Source organism: Drosophila eugracilis, unplaced genomic scaffold (assembly GCF_018153835.1).
Source record: "Drosophila eugracilis isolate 14026-0451.02 unplaced genomic scaffold, ASM1815383v1 contig_2152, whole genome shotgun sequence".
NCBI classification, from domain to species: domain Eukaryota; kingdom Metazoa; phylum Arthropoda; class Insecta; order Diptera; family Drosophilidae; genus Drosophila; species Drosophila eugracilis.
The window spans coordinates 736,457-756,668 of record NW_024573036.1 but is presented as its reverse complement, the minus strand read 5'-3'; the positions used below and the strand labels follow the sequence as shown (position 1 = coordinate 756,668).

General features: G+C 39.8%; 5 protein-coding genes across 6 annotated transcripts; 3 read left to right on the top strand and 2 right to left on the bottom strand.

Moving 5' to 3' along the window:
• The first annotated feature begins 135 nt into the window (after positions 1-135).
• On the top strand, positions 136-3,114 carry LOC108111081. The gene is given in 4 exon segments (XM_017220416.2): positions 136-628; positions 1,497-2,358; positions 2,360-2,838; positions 2,896-3,114. Coding segments are annotated over 3 exon segments (1,698 nt in total). The 5' UTR covers positions 136-215; the 3' UTR covers positions 2,783-2,838; positions 2,896-3,114.
• A 114-nt stretch (positions 3,115-3,228) lies between these two features.
• On the bottom strand, positions 3,229-5,112 carry LOC108111083 (tubulin gamma-1 chain). Its single transcript, XM_017220418.2, has 3 exons — positions 4,925-5,112; positions 4,662-4,864; positions 3,229-4,602 (listed from the first exon to the last, which is right to left on the bottom strand). Exons 1-3 carry the CDS (start codon positions 4,971-4,973, stop codon positions 3,433-3,435), a joined length of 1,422 nt encoding a protein of 473 aa, XP_017075907.2. The 5' UTR covers positions 4,974-5,112; the 3' UTR covers positions 3,229-3,432.
• A 444-nt stretch (positions 5,113-5,556) lies between these two features.
• LOC108111092 (recombination repair protein 1) lies at positions 5,557-8,176 on the top strand. Of its 2 annotated transcripts, XM_017220431.2 has the most exons (5): positions 5,557-6,743; positions 6,810-6,872; positions 6,933-7,001; positions 7,083-7,273; positions 7,328-8,176. In XM_017220431.2, exons 1-5 carry the CDS (start codon positions 5,711-5,713, stop codon positions 7,985-7,987), a joined length of 2,016 nt encoding a protein of 671 aa, XP_017075920.2. In that variant the 5' UTR covers positions 5,557-5,710; the 3' UTR covers positions 7,988-8,176. The 2 variants fall into 2 exon arrangements, with proteins under 2 accessions (XP_017075920.2, XP_041674052.1); XM_041818118.1 differs by having other exon boundaries at positions 6,933-7,273.
• A 96-nt stretch (positions 8,177-8,272) lies between these two features.
• Positions 8,273-9,404, top strand: LOC108111093 (thymidylate synthase). The gene has a single exon (XM_017220432.2). It carries the CDS (start codon positions 8,376-8,378, stop codon positions 9,315-9,317), a length of 942 nt encoding a protein of 313 aa, XP_017075921.1. The 5' UTR covers positions 8,273-8,375; the 3' UTR covers positions 9,318-9,404.
• Positions 9,405-13,387: 3,983 nt separating this feature from the next.
• On the bottom strand, positions 13,388-19,128 carry LOC108110808 (ELAV-like protein 2). The gene is given in 8 exon segments (XM_041818110.1): positions 13,388-15,006; positions 15,149-15,326; positions 15,417-15,696; positions 16,253-16,510; positions 16,605-17,059; positions 17,270-17,361; positions 17,423-17,557; positions 18,748-19,128. Coding segments are annotated over 5 exon segments (2,046 nt in total). The 5' UTR covers positions 17,044-17,059; positions 17,270-17,361; positions 17,423-17,557; positions 18,748-19,128; the 3' UTR covers positions 13,388-14,115.
• Between the last annotated feature and the right edge of the window lie 1,084 nt (positions 19,129-20,212).

Here is a 20,212-nt window from a genome sequence, read left to right as displayed (position 1 = left end):
TTTTTTATAAAAGTGCATCTTAAATATTTCTAGTAGGCGTATTCTTAAACACTTGATTTGAATGAACAAGTGCACTGCCGTGTCACGCAGAGTAGGCCAGGACAATCTGTCAAACTCTATTAGGAAAAGCTAGATTTAAACCCTCACTTCGGCAGAGAACGTTAAGCAGGTTACAACTTCATCAAATTATTTGAGTGAGTATAAATTATTCGAATATGGAACGCAGCTACAGGCAGAAGAGGGAATGGCTGAAAAACAATGGTGCCAGCAATGGTAATAGTAATAACGCTGGCAAAAATGGAGACAATCGGCGGTATACCGCCTACTCCGACCAATCGGGTCGAAATCTGGGGGGATGGGCCTCCTCCTCCTGGTCGAGCTCTAACATTACCAACTTCTTGCCTTCATCACCCTCTGACTACGCCTCTGCTGATCCTGCCCCGCAGGTCGCTTCCATTTGGAGCAGAAAAAGAACTAACTGGGACAACAACCAAGATCTAACAGAACGAATTACGAATATGAACAACCAATCGTGGTCTGGCAATCGCGGGTCTGCCAACTTAGACCAGTGGAGGGGTCCGAAATTGCAGCCCATACTGACGATGGCTGAAGAAAATGGACTGCCGAACAGTGTTGCCGTTTTATCCTTTTTCCGGACAGATCTGTCCGGTTTTTAACTGCGTCAGCCGGAAAAAATTTAAAACATCCCCTAGCCTTTTATCTGTCCTTTTTTTTTATTTTGACCTAGCCTTTTTTATCCGCTTTTTATTTTTGTGTAAAGTGCTGAAAAGTAATCAAAATGTACATTACTTTTATAAGTGCAGTGCAGTGGTGCAGTGTATGTGTCGTGACCAAAAAGACAATGAAAAAGATACTCAAATACTGCAAATGCAGTATAAACCGAAAATTGACCAGATCCGTGTACATATGGTGACGAAAACACATACAAAATACAATACATCCAGGCAAATAAAATTAAATTAATTTTAAGCCGATAGCAACAAATCATTGTGTAGACAAGAAGCGGCACTGGCTATGTTTGTTGCACAGCATGCTCCACAAATCCAGTTGGCCACCTCAGCAAATTTTTAATAGATTAATTACAGATTATCAAACAATGTCTTCGTTTTTTATACTAATTATATACTAAAATGTAAAATGTGTTTGCCGAAGAGTATATAGATATTATGTTATATAGTAAATTAATTTTCAGTTAATATATTTTTGCCATGAATATGAAATTCCGAGAAATATTCAAAAATGATTGGAAGCAACCAATCTACAATAAATCAAAGTTTAGAAGTTTGCAATGATGACATTGACGATGTTCTAAACGATTTGGCAACCAATAAAGAGTGATATTACATAAAATGTATGGAAAAAATATTTTGTCTTGTTTTTTGTCCTTTTTTTTAAATTTTTGTCATTTTCTATCCTTTTTTTATAATCAATCTAGCCTTTTTCTATAACGAGCCGACGGCAACACTGCTGCCGAATCGCATTCGCGGAGATTTCCTTGGTCTTAGCGGTGCAAAGCGCAAATTGTTTTATCGCTACCGTGAAATGGGATGCTCTGATGAAGAGGCTCTTGCCAAGACCTTGGAAAATAGCATGGATTCTGTAAATTTTACAGGTGGCGCACGCAAGTGGTACGACAAGTATGTTGCCAGCGGTTGTACCAAGGAAGAGGCTATAGCCAATATGCTGCAGTACAAGAAAAATCTTGCTATCAAGCGGGCGGCGTTGGCTGCCGGTAACCGCGGTCGCAAGCGTCCGATTGATAACAGCTCCCTTGGTGGCAGGTCCAAAGAGGAACCCAAGACACGGAGGATGCGGACAGAACGGCCGCCGAAGACCTCGGCCGTCAAGAATAAAGGCTTTTCTATGGCCATCGTGTCTGATAATTATCCCATATCCATATTGAGTAAGAAGGAATTGGTTAAAGTCGAGTCCGGACTCGTAGAGGAAATGAAGAAGGGTTGGAAGACCAGTATCAACTTCGGAGGCATCCGATTCCTTCCCGGACTGATTTCGGTTATCTGCTTGGACTATAACTCCAGGCAGTGGCTTGAGGAGGTGGTTCCGAAGATGTCGATAATACCCGGGATTAAACTGATGGCCTGTCCCGAGAATGAGATTTCCGCAGCCAAGGTTATTACTATCCTTGTTCCGCGCTGTGCCGATGAGACAGATAATGTTACAATAGATTTATTGAAAGATCAGAATACAGATCTCCTGTCGAAAACTTGGAAATTCGGCCGCATTATAAAGTCCAGGGATGGGAAAATTGTGTCCATCAGCATTGGCGAAAAATCCTTAGAACTGTTGAAAAAGAAAGGCGGTACCGTCAGTTACCGCTTTTAATCAGCTTCCGTATCGCATAGTGAATGGGAAAGGCGCCCTAATGACGATTCGCGAAAACGAGCTGGATACACCAAAGAAAAAAATAGCCGAGTCAACTGAAATTGACTTAACTGAGGAAGATGGAGAAGAATATATTTCTAGCCTTGAACTGACCATTGTTGATGAAGTAAAGGGAGACGATGACGAGGAGATTGAGATGTTTGAAGTTAAAAGCGAAGTAGAGATTGCTGAAAAGAATAACGATAATGAAGAAGAAGAAGCTAAAGAGATGATAACTGAAAAGGAGATAACAGAAGAGGAGATAGCACAAGAGGAGATAGTCGAAGAATCACAAGGCGCTGATGAAAGTGCCGAGGATGAGCATCAGCAGAAGGAAGACAAAATTGTTGAAAATGAAGAGACAACCAATACCGAATAAGCTGCTTCCAACGTATACAGCATTGGTGGAAGCCTTGGCTAAAAGGCAATATATAGGTATGAAAATTCAAATGTTCGCTAAATACTAGAATAACTTATAATATTCCTTTTCAGAAACAAATGATGAGCAGCAACATGTGAAACACATTCCAAATATACTAGACAATTTACAAGCCAGAGGCTCGTAGTATATACATATGTATACTTATTACCTTTTACGGCAGTATCAGGACATATGGCCCTACTATGTTATTTTTACATTATACACATCACAAAAGAAATCATGTTATGTGAAATCATTTCTAATTAAAAATATGGGTTTTGGACATTAAACTTATTTTTATGTGGGTATATGTTTGGTGTAAACAGAAATTATATGGATTTTAAATGGGAATATATTGGTAGTATCGGGAAGTTCAAAATATGATTTATAATTAAAAAGTTTGATTAGAAATTCTGCATTGTTTATTAGCAACAATCAACATAAAAACGTTAAATCACGATAAATACGCAACAGGATTTACATATATGTGACTTTTACAATATGCTTATTAATACTTGAGGATTTCGAATCCCCACGTCTTCAGAGAAAAATTTTTGACAATACATTCGAAAAAATGCATGGCACGCGAAACATCTGGCAATAGCGAGCTACATTCCAGCGTTGGTCGCAGTTCTTCCATCCTCCGATTTGGAGTCAGCTGCTCCTCGTTTTACTGAAAATTGCATGTAATCCTCACGTGTGGCTGCTGCATACTCTTGCACTAGGCAGTCCACCGTTTCACGCGATTCGTCCAGTTCTGAGAGGTCGTCCTTAAAAATGTCTTCGCGTCGGAACTGATCAAGAAAGGCGCCGCGCTTGCGGAGCTTGTCGTATTGGTTGAGGGATCGTTCGAAAAGCGAGCAGATGCTGGTGTGGTTAGCCAGCATTAGGCCGGTCACTCGATGGTTGCTCTGTACGTAGGGCGAAGATCGGGAGAGCGCTACCTGAATGGAGGTTGGGCCCCACGGAATGAACTGGGCCATCTTGCGATCACGGATACGTTGTAGCGACTTGTGCACCTGTGTGGGATCAACCTCGCCCTGTATGATGTTCAATATGGATATATAGCAGTGGTGGTTGGATTTATCGGGTCCTGTGGAGACCATCATATTTTTGGGCTGCAAGAGACGACGCATTACATCCAAGACGGTAGTTTTACGCACATTAACCGTTTGCTGGCAATTGATATCCGATTCGCTGGTTAGCGGAGTGTAGCCGGTCATGAGAAAATGCAGTTGAGGCGTCGGTATTAGAGGAGCCATTAGCCCGATGAGATTATTGTTCATGTAAGAGGGATACCTCAGAGTGGTGGTGCTCACGCTCATTATGGTGGAGACCAAGTTGTTAATCTGAGAAAAACTCGGGTTCTGGATATGTAAGCGATCACAGGCAATACGGTTGAGAGCCGTGTTGTCTAGGACAACCACACTATCCGCAGCTGTGGTCAGACGTTTGAGAGTGAGCATAGAGTTGTAGGGCTGCACCACAACGTCGCTGATTTCGTCCTGGTTTGGAAACACACTGAATGTTTGGATAAGTTTTTTCGGATAGCGGTCCGCCAGGCGCTCCATTATGAATGAGCCCATTCCCGATCCCGTTCCTCCAGCAATGGAGTGGCAGAGTATAAATCCTTCCATGGAATCGCTTCCATCCGCTTCGCGATCGATGATATCGAATACCTCCTCCTGCAGTTTGTCGCCCTGACTATAGCCGGAGGCCCAGTTGTTGCCAGCGCCACCTCCATGCTTTGATAGATATACATTCTCCGGATTGTAAAGCTGCGGGAAACAAGACTGCTGTCAGCTTTAAATGTAAAAAACATATTACAGCGGCGAACCTTAGAATAAGCGGAGCCCATTATGGTATTAATCACCCTTGGCTCTAAGTCCAAAAGAACAGCGCGAGGTATATAATGGTCATCATCCGCCTGGTAAAAGAACACATCCTTGCGGTCCATACCATCGTGGGCAAAGTCCTCCAGCACGCCGTTGGGGGAGATGCCATGCTCCAGACACAATCTCTTCCAGAACTCAAATCCAACTATAATTAAATAATTTTATGAAATATTAATAATGGCTCGTCCTTGTTTTTTAAACATACTTTGATTTCCGCATTGTCCCAGCTGCAGGGTAATTATTTCACTTGGCATAGTGGAGCGTTGTTGTCCGCCAGAAACGTCAGTTTGTGTTTAGTGTTAAATGGGTAATTAGGAGAAATATATAAACTAATAAACTATCCAGATTGTGGCAACAATTTAAAAAAAAAAGCCACAGCGGGGCGGGGATGTATTTTTGGTTTTGTCTTTATTGATATCGATATCAGGGTGCGTTATTTGCATGGGCATAGTGTCTTTCTGCGATTGTCCCAATAACTCTACCTGAAATCGATTTCTAAATAATACATTTTATAAAAACGAAAATATTTTTTATTTGGACCTATTAAAAATGATAAATATTAAATAAAAGAAAACCCAATTTAATACAAATTTGAATATGGCTATTTGTGCGATATTTTTCAATAAGTAATATTTCAAATGGAATATATATTTACATTTTTTATGATTTGTTATTCAAGCTAACTGTAAAATTATAAATTAATAAATCAGCAGATTAAATTTACTAAAAAAATTCTAGTATCTGTGATGTCACGAGCAAAAATTTAAATCACATCTGTGTTTCTAGAGATGAAACAAAAACAGTGTTGTCCCACAGTCGACCGGCTTGAATAAATCGCATTGCCCGCGCAGTTTTCTTTTTGTTGATATCGGGAGCAGACCAAGCGGCAGTGGCGGTGCGAAACACAACGAGAGAAATCTGGAATATCTGGAAATATATAAATTTTACAGTAAATAATTAATTTTTTTGAACCTAATTGCACAACTGCACAATGCCCCGTGCTAAGGCCGTAAAAAAAGAAACAGTGGCGATTGTAGTTGAACCTTCTGACACCACTCCAAATGGCAATGAAAGCGCCGCTGACGAAAACCCCGCTGCAAACTCTGCCTCTGTGGCCGAAGGAGCCAAAGTTCCGTCGAGAGGAAAGCCCCGCGTGAAAAAAGCCATCAAGACCACTATAGCTGTGGAAAACTCCGGGGAAATTGAGGCGGAAGAGGCCACTGCAGCTGCACGTGGGAAGAAGAAGAAGCAGCCGAAGGATACAGAAGAAAACGGCGAGAGCAAGGTGGTGGCTAAGCCAAAAGGACGCGCCAAGAAGGCGGCTGCAGAAGCCGATCAACCGTCTGTAAAGGCATCCAAGCCTCGGGCCAAAAAGGAGCTCACTCCTGCGTCAGAGGAAGAGGCCCAGGCACCCCGCAAAGGACGCAACAGGATCGATAATGCGGCGGCTATCCAGGAACCAAAGGCCAGAGCACGAAAGCGAAAGGAGATGTCGGCAGAAGCCAATAATGTGTTAGAAGAAGCGGCGGAGCCACCAAAACGGCGCGTGAAAAAAGATGCAGTACCAGAAGAACTAGAGCCGGCACCCAAGACGAAGGCTCATAAAGGTGAGACAACTGCTAAGCGGGCCCGCGGAACCAAGCGACTTGCGGATTCGGAGATTGCCGCCGCTCTTGAGGAAGCTGACGTGAATGAAGAGCCTCCAAGGGCTGCAAGCAAGCTATCCAAGAAAGAAAAAACGGTAGAGGTGACATCCGAGACTGTGGGAGATTCCGAAATAGTAAAAGAAGTGGAGGAAAAGAAGCCAAAGGCAGCAGTAAGAAAACGAACCCAAAAATCCAAAGGAGAAGAACCTGCAGAAGACAATGAAACGAAGGTCGATGCCAAGTCAAACAAGCAGCGCCCCAAGAAAGAGGTCAAGGAAGACTTGAAGGGTCCTATGAGAAAGCGTGGCAGGGCGGCATCAGCCGATAAGGAAAACGGACTGACTAAAGAATCTGAACCTTCGACTGAAACCAAAGCAGGTGAGAAACCCTTTAAGAGAATATGTAAGTTTAAAAGAATTTAATAAAAAAAATTTTCATCATCAGCTCGAGGTCGGAAAGGGGTTACCGTAAAGACGGATGATGTTGAGAAGGAAGAAACTAAGCCAGGTGGGCAAAAATTTGAAAAATGTTGATATCTAACTAAAATATTAAAAAATTTATTCACAGTTCGTAGTCGAAAAAAAGCAATCAAGGCTAACGTTCCGATAAATGATGCTGAGGAGGCTACCTCGAAAAGTATGTTGGCGGAGCAATCCGGCTGCGGTGGAGCTGCCTTATTTAAAAGCTTGCAAAACATGCTTAATTTTTGTTTTCCAGCAACAAAGACAGCCAAGAAGGCCGATGTCAAACCTATAGTAAAGTTAGATAAAAACGCATTCGCCTTACCAGCCGAAAAAGTATTTAACTTGAAAATCTGCAGCTGGAATGTGGCCGGTCTGAGGGCATGGTTAAAAAAGGATGGTCTTCAGTTGGTTGACCTCGAGGAACCCGACATTTTTTGCCTGCAGGTATGTCTAATATATTCCATAAAAATTAAACGTTTAATGGAACCTCAATTAAAGGAAACCAAATGTGCGAACGATCAGCTTCCGGAGGAGGTGACCCGACTGCCGGGATATCATCCATACTGGCTGTGCATGCCAGGTGGCTACGCCGGCGTCGCCATTTACAGTAAGATTATGCCTATAAACGTGGAATACGGAATTGGTAATGAGGAGTTCGATGATGTCGGTCGCATGATTACGGCAGAGTACGAGAAGTTTTACTTGATCAATGTGTACGTGCCGAACTCGGGTCGAAAGCTAGTTAACCTGGAACCGCGAATGCGCTGGGAGAAGCTTTTCCAGGATTATGTGCAGAAACTAGACGTTTTGAAGCCGGTGGTTATATGCGGCGATATGAATGTGTCCCATATGCCCATTGATCTGGAAAACCCGAAGAACAACACGAAGAATGCCGGCTTCACCCAGGAGGAGCGTGATAAAATGACAGAGCTGCTAGGGCTCGGTTTTGTGGATACCTTTAGACATCTTTACCCCGATCGGAAAGGTGCGTACACCTTCTGGACTTACATGGCTAATGCACGGGCTCGAAATGTGGGCTGGCGTCTCGACTATTGTTTAATCTCGGAGAGATTTTTACCAAAGTTAGTAGAGCACGAGATTCGCTCGCAATGCACTGGAAGCGACCACTGTCCTATTACTATATTCTTCAATTTTTAGACGTACACTATATGTTTTTGTTCGTGTACTTTATTCTTCATAATTATTCTGTTTTCCGTAACATTTGATTTTTACTATATTTATTCATCCACTATTGTACAATTTGTACGATACGATATAAATTACTATTACATTCTGTTGTAGATCGACCATCCGAAATGGTATTTTTGAATAAAGTAAGTTACTCAAGAATTTGTCTAAAAAATTAACAGGCGGGATTTAAAAATCCGTAGATGCAACGGAAAAATATCGATACATAGTATCGATTGAGCTTGTCCTGCCAACCCGGTTGGAAGCACTACCTTGGCCTATCGAACATAAGAATCATACAGTCCCGCCAAATTTTTAGAGCGTTCTTAAGTTTTTGCCAACAATTTAAATTTGTAACATGGTTATACCGCCAACAAAGGAACAGGATGGAGGCCTGGAGAAGGAGCTGTCGGAGCAGCAGGCGCCGGCCAACCGAGATGAAGAGCAGTATCTCGATCTTCTGAGACACATAATCACTAATGGTGAACAGAGGATGGATCGCACGAAAGTGGGCACGCTGTCTGTATTTGGCAGTCAGATGCGTTTCAACATGAGGGAGTCTTTTCCCCTATTAACCACAAAGCGCGTCTTCTTCCGCGCTGTGGCCGAGGAGCTACTCTGGTTTGTGGCGGGCAAGACAGACGCCAAGCTGCTGCAGGCGAAGAACGTGCATATCTGGGATGGGAACAGCACCAGGGAGTTCTTGGACAAGCTGGGTCACACAGAGCGAGCCGTTGGCGACTTGGGTCCGGTGTACGGATTCCAGTGGCGGCACTTTGGTGCGGAGTACGGGAGCTGCGAAGACGATTATGCCGGCAAGGGCATCGACCAATTGCGTCAAGTGATCGACACCATTAAGAATAACCCTTCGGACAGGCGTATCATTATGTCAGCGTGGAATCCATTGGACATTCCAAAGATGGCTCTTCCGCCGTGCCACTGCCTGGCGCAGTTCTACGTCTCACAGACCCGAAATGAGCTTTCGTGCCAGCTCTACCAAAGGAGCGCCGACATGGGCTTGGGCGTGCCCTTCAACATCGCCTCCTACGCCCTCCTTACCTACATGATCGCCCATGTGACGGGTCTGAAGCCGGGCGACTTTGTGCACACCATGGGCGACACACACGTCTATCTGAACCATGTAGAGCCCCTTAAGGAGCAGCTGGAACGTACACCACGACCCTTTCCCAAGATGGTGATTAAGCGCCAGGTAAAGGACATCGAAGATTTTCGCTTCGAGGACTTCGAGGTAGTCGATTACAATCCATATCCCAAGATCAAGATGGACATGGCCGTGTAAAAGGGCTTTTCATATTAATAATTGATCTGTTAAAACTAATATTTTTATTTATAAATGATTATAAAGGATTAAAAAGTAAAACTCAAATTCAAAAGATGTTTATGTTCTTCAGCTTGCTTTCTAATAACTTTTTATTGAAAGCCTTCTGTTCTTTTCTTGCTTCTCGTTTGTGATTTTTTTTAAATGTTCTCAAATTTTGTGATGTTTATTGGGCCTGAAAAGGAAAGGCAGCTGTTGTGCTTCAAAATTCGTACAATTAATGGTTGTTTCAGTGGTGATCTCTATCCATCATGTTCAACTGATCTTCGCGGCGTTAATTACATTTATTTGTTGGCCTGGTGAAATATAGAAACTAAATTTTTTGCTGGTCTGGCAATATTTGACATTTAAAAATAGAAAATGAAGTCGAATATCGGAAAAAAACATTATTTTTTAAACACATCATTTCATAGCTTTATTTGAATAAATTGTTGCTTTCATTCATCGTGTGTAGTGTGTGTTTGTTGTTTGTAAATTCTCAGAGTAATCCATAATGAAGTATAATTGATTCTTAATAAATCTTGCACAGAGTATACCGTAAATATGCTATATAAATTTGCTTGACATTTTTCGCACTTAATATTGTGATTTTGTTAGGTTTCGGTTTCTTGGTTTTTTGTCATTTAAGTAATTTAATGTAAATTTGAAGGAAAACTTGAAGGTTTTGTGTCCATATGAGAGAAATCGACAGTAATTTAATATACAATTTATGCACTTTAATTAAATTGGAATAATTGTTTTAAGTTTTTTGTTTTTGTGATGATTAAAGATAAATACATATTTGCTACTACAATACGATACTTTCCACCAATATTTTGACTATGTTCTTTTTTTAACGACGAGAAAAAAACTTGCACAGTTTTCCATACATACATATACATATATAATAGTGCATAGTGCATATGCAAGCTAACCGATAGACAAAGACAAATACAAATTAGTTCGAATAATTATAATCTTTTATGTGGAATTCAATATGTTCATTAACTTATGTTGAGCTTGAAAGAGCGAATGCCACTAGAGTTTCTGAGTTCTGAGTTCAGTTAAGATTCAATATTTTTGTTTCGATTTTGGCTAAAGTGATTCCTTCATCCGTTGCCTTTGACTTGCGTTTAACAATAGTGCTTAAAATTAGTACCTTTGACTAAGTTCGTTTCGACTAAGATTTGGTTTTAATTAATTTATAATATATTTTAAGTGTTTTCTTTTCTTACTTGAACATTTAAACATATATAAAGAGCGTGTTTCCGTCCGCAACATACTGATGACTTGCACTACAAAATGTTATTCGTTTTCTTGTAATATTATCGATAGCCGCACGACAGCGGGCCGTGTCTTGTTAGAGGATGCTACAGCCGAAACAAAGATCTGGGCCAGGAGAGTATTTCGATAGGGGTTAAAATGAAGTATAAAGTTAGTGCCTGCTTAGATAAGGTTCATTGCGGGCGGCAATTACCAATGGAATTTCAACATATCTTGGGACTCCAGTTCTTTGCATTTAGCTACATACACCTAAAAGCCATCAATTACACTTCTCAGATAGACTGCAACTGCTAGACTTTTGTTTCATTTTCACACGAGTGGATCGTAGTAATTCTTGGATTCTTTGCTATTTAACATTCATTTAAGTGAGACTAGTAAGAGAGTGTGTCTGTGTGGGGTGTGTGTGTGATCTGTGTGAGAGAAACAGACATTTTAAGCCGATTGTAAGCGATGAAACGGATGTGCATGTCATCGATGCTCCATCGCTTACAAACAGCCTAAAGAGGGCGCTCTGCAGACTTCCGGTTCCGGTTGCGTCTGCAGGCATTTGCACAACCTTATTGGCTTCAAAACGCGAAGGTGCCTCGAGAAACGATTTTGCACAGTGAAATCGATCGCCATTTATACATACGTCTTTGGTTTTTGCTTTTGTTTCGTTTGTTTTGGTGTAAAAGTATAAAAGTGTGCCGTAATTAAGCCTTTCACTTGGTAGTTAAAATTTGTGGTAACTTGTCGATTTTCTTGTGTCTTCGATTTCGTTCCGTTGCGTGAGATCCCTCCTTAACACGAGTACTCTTCCTTTGTTTTTAAGATATGCGCTTTGTTTTCGTCTTCTTTAAATGTTAACATTATTGCGTTTTCCATGTAAAAATTATAAATTTGCTGGTTTTATAGTTTTTTCGATTCGTTAGTCTTTTCTGCATTTAGTTCAACTTTCTGGTATTCGTTTCTTTTCTTTTTTGTTTTGTTTTTTTTTACGTATGTTTCTCCTCTCTTGACGTGACATTCCCTTTCTTCGATTCCGTTTTGTTTTGTATATTATTGTGCGGTGTTTTTGTTCGTTACCATAAGTATTTAATATGTATATATAATATAATATATTGTATATAGTACTCATGTATATATTTAAATTTTTAAAATACTTTCTTGGTTTTCTTCCTTTTGTATTTATCATTTATAAAACATTTCATCTTAAAAAATGTATATAATCGATTGCTTTTTGTTGTTGTTCATGCTTTCATTCACTTATACGCGTACGCTTGGATATCATGCCTATGCATGTCTATTCATGTCTGCTATTTCACTGCGACACGCATTGCACCAAAAATTGTGCCTCAATTTTTTACATCTTGTATAAAAAACATTACATTTGGTGTTCTCTTTATATTTTTTATGTTGAGTTTCCTTGAACTTGCTTTGAGACTTGCTGGAAGGTATTATTTCTAATTTACCGCTTAAAAGCCAGAATTTCTATTATATTTTCAGTCAAGCTTTTGCGCATGAGTGTGAGTAATGAGGGGCTCTTTTTGGGGGGTTTTCTTGGATTTTCCACTATATTTAAGAGGAGTAGGGGAGAAAAAGCCGTTGAGCTCTACAAATACTGGAGGCTTGGCGTTCCGGTTTCTCTATGCACTACACACATACATACCTAATAATCGCAACCGTTGCCGTTGCCATAACGATATATGTTATTATATATATATATTTGTATATATAATTTGTTCATGGTAATTAGTTTTAAATTGTATGCAATAAATTTACTTGACGTATACATGAAAATGGATTTCTGTTTTGTTAATGTTAATGCATGCCATGAATTAGTATTTATAATAATTTCCTTGGTATGTATGTATAAACATTTAAAATTTGCAATACACAACATCAATATATTGTTAATCATATGTAATAGTTTTCGTAAATAGGTATAGATTTTATAGAGAGATATAGCATAGTTAATGTGTTGAGTAACATTTCGATTTTTCCATTTTGGGTTCATGGCACGTAAAAAATAAAATCTCGACAATAAAGAACGAAATAATAGTTTAGTTAAATAATTAAATAAATGTTGTTTCCATCTTAAGGATTTTTTTTCGTTTAGTTTTTTAAAGGAATTCATTGAAGCACCATCTATATAATTTTTTATTTTGTCATTGCCAGGCTCTCGAAAAACTTGCATCATTCTATCAACTTTTCATTTCATGTCCGTTTCGTGTTTTAAAATTTGCTATATTTAGTTTGGCAATTTGTTTAATTTGTTCATTTACTTTACGTTATTGCTGTTGAGTTGGGCTTAAACAAATTCGTTAGGCTGAAACGCGTTTTGTCATCTAGGTTACGTACATCTCGCTTGGTTTTCTTTCGTTTTTCTCGCTTTTTTGTCTAGGGAGGGACTTTGTTCTGATCTTTGTCTTTAGTTACATTAACTTCTATTGGAGAGGCGTACTTAGATTACTTAGCTGGCTTTTGTTTAAGCTTTACAATCTTTGATTATTTGTTTTTATTCTCTCTCTTTCTCTGATTCGACAATTATTATAACTCCATTTGCTGTTTTCAAATTTTCTTAAATATTTATTCGTTGTATTTGAAGAAATTCTCATGGGTGCCATTTTCTGTAAGTTTTTTGCTTTCGCTCGCTTGTTAACCCAACTTTACGTTAATGCCACTATTATGATTGAGAGAGTGTATATTTAAGATTCATACCAAAGGACAAAGATTTACTGGGCAATTGAACAAATGAGGTTAATGGAGAATAAAAGGTTTAATAGTAATATTATGCATACATCATTTATTTTTAGCAAAAGTTATACATTTAATTTATAAAACATAAACACACGTATGTCTTGCTTTTTTTGGTATTCCGCATCTAGCTTTCCTTCTCATTCTGCATTGTCTATTTGCAAAGTGGTTTGACTATAAGCCAAACGCTTCTATCTGTTTACGCATTCAGTTCTGTTTTCGTATCTCATTTTATACATTTATTTATAGCTTAAATATTTGTCAAGTTTGTTTTCATTCTTTGGTGGATTGGGGCTCTATGCCTGCAAATTGTATTTTTATTCTCTGTTTAAAAATATCCGTAGAGTATGCTTTCTTCTACATCTCAAACAAAAACTTAACTACAGCTTTTCCTTCTCTGTTTCTTCTTCTTTTTTCTATTCTCTCTGGAAGCTATTATCTTTTAGGAGAGTCGACTAGACGTTTTTAAAGTGCATCAACGAAAAATGTAAGTAATACAAATTGAGTCTAATCTAAGATGAATAAATAATATATACGAAAAAGCAAAAACTTGTTTTCAAAACATATTTAACGAAAAAAAAACCATATTTGAAGTTATGGTTACTCTTACTTCACTGACTAACCAAATTCTAAACCAAAAAATTAACAAGTCCGTTATTTTGCATTCTTCTAACTTATTGAAATTAAACAAAACTGAGTAGGCAATGCCCAATACTACTAAGAATCCATGAAGTAGGCTGATGACAAACCTAAGTAGACTCTAAAAGAACCAATTAGACCAGGTTGGCACATAGCCATTGCTGCTGTTACTGTTTTTGTTGCCCGAACCACCGCCGGATGAGTTGGTCGACATTCCCATTCCCATGCCAATGGTTCCACCTCCATTGCGCTGGCTTGCCGAGTTGGCCGAGGTGTTGTTGGGTGGAGCGGCGGCGCTATTGGCCACATTGGTCAAGAACTGGGCGAACTCCTGCTGCAACTGCAGCTGCTGCTGCAGCAATTCGTAATGATTCTGGGGCTTATTATAAATGAATTTTGTTGATGTCTTCAGGATGTTGCTCGACGAAGACGAGGAAGATGCGGCGTTGATATTGGCTCCGGCATCGCCACTTGAAACTGAGTGGTTGCTGCTACTGCTGTTGGTGACAGATGCGGCGAGATCTCCCGTCGTTGCTGCAGAGCCGCTTGGTAATCTCTTAGGTGGCGCCATTGATTGTTGCTTGTTGCTCGAGGATGCTTGCTTCTGTTTGCTCGTAATGCTAATGTTACTGCTGATGTTGTGCTGCCTGTTGTTGTTGTTGTTGTTATTGTGGTTAACGTATTTGCCAAGTTGATAGGCTGCTGCGTTGCAACCGTTGCTGTTGTTGTTATTATTGTTAATGCTACCGATATTGCTGTGGTGGTGATGATTGTGGAGGACTAGACCATTGGCCGCCAAAGCTGCCGCCGCCGCATTGGCATTGACAACAGCAGCCAACTTGGTTAATAATTACGTTTGCTTGTTCTTGTTGGTCTTGAAGCTGACCTGAAGCACTCGGTTGCCAAGTGTGTAGCCGTTCAGGGACTGAATGGCCAACACCGCCTCTTCGTAGTTCGTCATGGTGACAAAGCCAAAGCCCTTGCACTTGTTGCTCTGAAGATCGCGAATCACCTAGAGGAATTCCAAAAAACAATTAGTAGGCTGACTATTTGACCTATTTAGGTTTAAAAAAAAAAGCAGGATAAGGAGTTCTACATCTGTCATGTTAAACTATAGCTATTTCAATTAAATTCTGCTTAGAATCGGAACTCACCTTGACTGACTGTACGGCTCCAAAGGGACCAAACAGCTGCCACAGCACATTCTCCTCGGTCTCGGGCGCTAGATTGTAGACGAAAATGCACCAGCCGGAGCTAGCGATGGTGTTGCCTTGAATCATGCCATTAGTGATCAGGTCACTGGTTAACGGTGAGTAGCGCGAGATTACAGAGCTGCAGGGTAATGCAAATTAAGATAAGTACAATGAATATGGATAATAACTACATTACTTAATTATTTTATTCTAGATAATAATTCCTTACCTGTAACGGCCCGCGTTGGGGTGAATGGCAGCTGCAGCGGCGGCCGCTGCCGCTCCGGCAGCAGCATTGGCCGGAAATGCTCGACCACCCCGCGTGTTCTGGGGCGCAATGTAGGCTGCCAGCGGCTGCATGCTGTTCTTATTGCTGCTAGGATTGTTGGCGAACTTGACGGTTATTGGTTCGGTGGAATTCTTCGGAGTTGTGCCGTTTAACTCTTTAATGGCCCGGTCGGCCTCAAATCGCTGATCGAAGCGTATAAAGCCAACGCCTTTGGAGAGACCTAAAACCAACGGAAAGGTCAGAATATATGGATATTCTCATTTCATGAAGGCGCTCTGTACAGCAGATGAAAAAACTTAGAATGAAAGCGAATACGAGTTTAAGCCATGCTTTTTTAATGTGGTAAATGTTAAAGAATGAACGAGAGCGTTTCCTTAGAACCCAGAAGTAAACAACATACTGAGTATCAATTTGAGTTAAAGGCGTTCTAAACATCTGGGTTCAACTGTTATTTGATAAGCGATGAACAGCAATAGTTAAACATAAGAAAAATAAAATAAAAACATACCCGGAGCATGTTCATCTTATTTCGTATTACATGTAAAAATAAAATTGTAAATAAAATTTGCATTAATTATAATTCACTAATAAGAATGGAGAATATATTGTGGAGCGCCAGCAAAAATAGAAACAAAAGTGTGCTATAGGTTAAGATTATCTTAGAAAACTTTCAGTTTGGACATGCTTTCAAAGTAGACTACAAAACTTGGAAGATTTTTATTTTAACCATCGATATCTACTATATATTCTCGCCCCTCTCCGTGATCACAACTCACCAGTGATATTATCACAAAGAATACGCGAGGTTATGATCTTGCCGTATGGACTGAACAATGATTCCAAATCCGACTGTGTCATATTTTTTGGAAGACCCGATACATAGAGATTGGCACCCTTGATGCTCTCCGAGCTGGGGCGTGCGATGGAGACCTTGATGGTTTTGTTCTGCAGCCGCAGGCCGTTCAATGCATTGATTGCCTTTTCCGCATCCTCCTGCTTAACGTAGTTGACGAATCCATAACCCAGACTTTGTCCTGTTATTAAATAATAAACATTATTTAGTTTATACTTAAAAACATATTTTTTAAAGGAGCAGGAAAAATGATTTAAAATTCTTTTTTATCTTACCTGTCACCTTGTCACGTATCAACTTGCAACTTTCCACCTCGCCGAAACTTACGAACAGCGAACGTATCTCATCCTGCGACATAGTCTGTGGCAAGTAATTCACAATCAAATTGGTCTTGGGGTCCGGTTCATTATTATTGTTGTTGTTGTTGTTTGCAGTGGCGTTGTTATTATTGTTGTTGTTATTGTTATTATTGTTGTTGTTTGCTGCACTGTTTGGAGTGGCTTGGCCACCAGTCGTATTTGCTGTGGATCCGGTTCCCGTTGCCGCAGTTGTTGCCGCAGTGGTACCTCCGTTGGTTTGAGCCTGGCTGTTTGTCACATTGTTGGCAGCAGTCGGTCCTCCCCCGGATCCGGTGGTGCTTCCAACGCCACTTGCAGCGCCCGCTCCGGATGGTTGTTGCTGCTGCTGTTGCACGGCTGTTTGACCCTCGACCATGATGCGGAAGCTGCTGCTGAAGGGATATCCTTGTTAAAAACCAATTGTATCTCTAGACTTTCGTCTAGGACAGGAGTTCGAAATGATTCTACAGATGCGGCCAAACTAATTGCACAAAACTTATGCAAACATAAATTGCAATTTTACATTTGAGCCAATAAAAAAATTGGCCTAACTGTGCTATTACTGTGACCGCAGTTATTGATTGAAAAACGAGCTACTTTACAGTTTTCTTCTTCGAAAACTTGTTCAAAATACAGAAGCAGAGATGGTGAGTTAATCAAATAAGTGGCTGTAGATATAATACTGCTGTGAAGTCTGAAAATGGATAAAAAGAATCAGTTCAAATTCCAAATCGGAAAGTATTAGTTTTCCTTACCCTATTCAGATGCACACGTCGAGCAACTGCCTGCAGTTGGATTACAAAATTCCTCTGCTAGATCTTGGCTGTTACTATAGCCTAATTAAAAGAGCAACGCCAACCTATGAGTTATGTGGTATGCCCGAAAGTTTACTGAAAAGGGAAAATAGATATAAACAAAGTTGCAATAAAAATCAATTATTTTAATTTAATTTAAATGAAATGCGGGCAAGTGAAAAGCTATCCCCCCACAGTTCGTGGAAATGGGGGAAAACCAAGAGTAAACATTTTGAATAAACCCATACAAATGTCGAGGGCTCTTTGCTTCTGTGGTTGGCAAATTTGCTGGCTGGCTTGGCAAACCGACAGACTGACTGGCTGGTAAATGCAAATAGGGCCAAAGTAGTCATGTATTGACTAGAAAATCGATTCAATTAAAATTGCTTCCCCTTAAATGGATAATTGAATTGAAGGCCTTTTTCACTTTTCAGGAAAGAAAAGGAAATTTCATTTTTCTGCAAATTTGCGTTCTACTAAAATACAAGAATAACCTGAATTTATAAGTGAAAACCATTTTGATTTGTATATTGCAAAGGTATTTATGTTTATAGCGTAAAATAACCATCTGACGTATGGCCCATGAGCCGCATTTGTTCAGCATAGCTGTTTCTTGTAAACAATAAATAAATTGGCCAAAAACAGAAAGATATTTTTAGGCCACATTCGAAGTGGCCTTTATGATTAAACGCATTTAGTAGTAGTGTGGTAATGAACGAATAAGTATGTCAGTACGCATTTCAAGCAAAACATTGCTAAAGCAGAACATTAGAAAGTTAAAATTTTCAATCTCCTCAAAGAACCACTTTATAAAATTCAGAAAAATAACCTCTGCAAGGTTAAGGAAAAAGTTATCAAGATATTTATTATTTTAATGACTTTTTCTTCTAGGAGGAGGCCGAGCTGATGGCGGGAAATTAAGAATTAAGACTGTCTGTCAAAATTGTCAGTTCGCCTGGGCAGTTTGTTGCATTCAACGCCGCAAATCGTGCGAAAAAGTTATATTTTAAAAATAAACAATCAAATGGTGGTGGAATGAGTGCGAGAAGACACAAGAGCGGAGAATTGCGCCGCTGCGTAGCCGGCAAGATTATATTTTCGAAAATATTTTTAAAGCAACAACGATCTGGCCGATCGCAGCTGATGCGCGATGCTGACGTCTTGGGTTTGAGGTTAAGTAGCTCCTTCGCAAATAGAAGAGACGGTGATCCAGGAAAATGCCAAAATATTTAATTATATTTTCGAAAATTATAATGTAAAGGGTGCCCAGCAAGTGTCCTGGTTACCTTTGATTTCTTTATAGGGAAAATCAAATAAAACTGGTTGCTGATTTGTTGGTTTTTACGCGATTACGAAACAATTTTCAGGGTATGTTTGGTTTTATATTTTTAATAATAACCGAACCAAACTGAAACCGAACGAGAAAGCGCTCCACAAAAACAAAATGCGAGACAAACGGAAAAGTTATACTCATATAAATAACCGAAGCAAATAATTTCTGGAATATTATTAAACAAATTGTGTTGATTGTGTGCCGTTTAAAAATGAAAAACCAAGCCAAACCGAAACGTGAAACAAATTCGTAATAACAATAATAATAAGGAAATAAAATCGAACGGAAAGTAGAAAAGAACGCGTTCCTGCAACTCAACAGAACAGAAATAAACTGATTTGCCGAGCGGCGTGGAAATTATTTTTATGCCCCTCCGACGAGGGCAATAGTACTGTGTGTCCAAGAATCGGGAGAACTCTGAGAGAAAAGCCGAGAGAGAGAAAGGGGGCTTCTTGGCCAGAAATCGTCGATTGCTCTTCGCCCGCTCGTGGCAAGAGAAGCCCGATGGGAATGGATCAAAACTTACACGTCTATATGGTTCCCTATGGCGAGCATATATATTAGTAAGTTGGATGCCTGAGATGGTCGGCGGAGGTAATTTATAATTGGATTTTTTGCGCAAACAAACACATTTACGTGCACAGTATTTTTATAATTGCGTTATGGTTACTTGTTAAATTTCGAATTTGACAGAGTATCTAAATGGCACCAGACGTTTTGAATGCATTTCTGGTTCCAAAGACAGCAGTTGGAGATGGCAAATGTGGGTAATGTGGGAAGTCTTGAGTGTTTTGCAAAACAGTTGTTTCAATAACTCCAGACACAGAAACCGGCTTTCTGAATTGTGTTTTATTTATTTGCGCACCATAACCTATTTTATTAAATTAGTAAAACGATACACAACACAAATAACGTTAGTCCTAGCGTTTTAGCCTTCAACTGTTATTTTCTTGACATTCTGTCGATCTAGAAAGTCCGATTCTAATAGAAATTCACCAAATAAACCTTTGGAGATTCCAGTTAAATAATTTAAATAAAATAAGTTGTAAAGTCAAGCCTGACATTATCAATAAGAATCATTAACAAATGTAGTTACCAAATTAAAATAAAAAAATCGTTTAAAGACCTCTGAAAGTCCTTCTTGATCTTAGCCAATAATTTTTCTCCAAGCCCCATCTACACTTCAACTCAGCCGCTCTTTAAATGCAAGCCCTATAATAATTGTGCGCCAACCATTAATTTTCATTCATAAATAGTTGAAAATTGTTTCCGGCTAATTGATGGATATGATGGCACATACCTATGCAGGCACACACACTGCGACGACGAAGACGTGTTCAAAGGGCAGGAACAAAACAAAAAAGTGACACACCTTGGCAAAGGATAATAGGCGAGAGTTCGACGAAGCGCTGGGCAAA

Coding starts and splice junctions, on each gene's coding strand:
- LOC108111093 (XM_017220432.2), top strand. CDS start 8,376: ATGGTTATACCGCCAACAAAGGAACAGGATGGAGGCCTGGAGAAGGAG.
- LOC108111083 (XM_017220418.2), bottom strand. CDS start 4,973: ATGCCAAGTGAAATAATTACCCTGCAGCTGGGACAATGCGGAAATCAA. Junction 4,865..4,924: donor GGGACAATGCGGAAATCAAA/GTATGTTTAAAA, acceptor ATTTAATTATAG/TTGGATTTGAGTTCTGGAAG. Junction 4,603..4,661: donor TGGGCTCCGCTTATTCTAAG/GTTCGCCGCTGT, acceptor TGTTTCCCGCAG/CTTTACAATCCGGAGAATGT.
- LOC108111092 (XM_041818118.1), top strand. CDS start 5,711: ATGCCCCGTGCTAAGGCCGTAAAAAAAGAAACAGTGGCGATTGTAGTT. Junction 6,744..6,809: donor TTCGACTGAAACCAAAGCAG/GTGAGAAACCCT, acceptor TTTCATCATCAG/CTCGAGGTCGGAAAGGGGTT. Junction 7,274..7,327: donor CCGACATTTTTTGCCTGCAG/GTATGTCTAATA, acceptor CCTCAATTAAAG/GAAACCAAATGTGCGAACGA.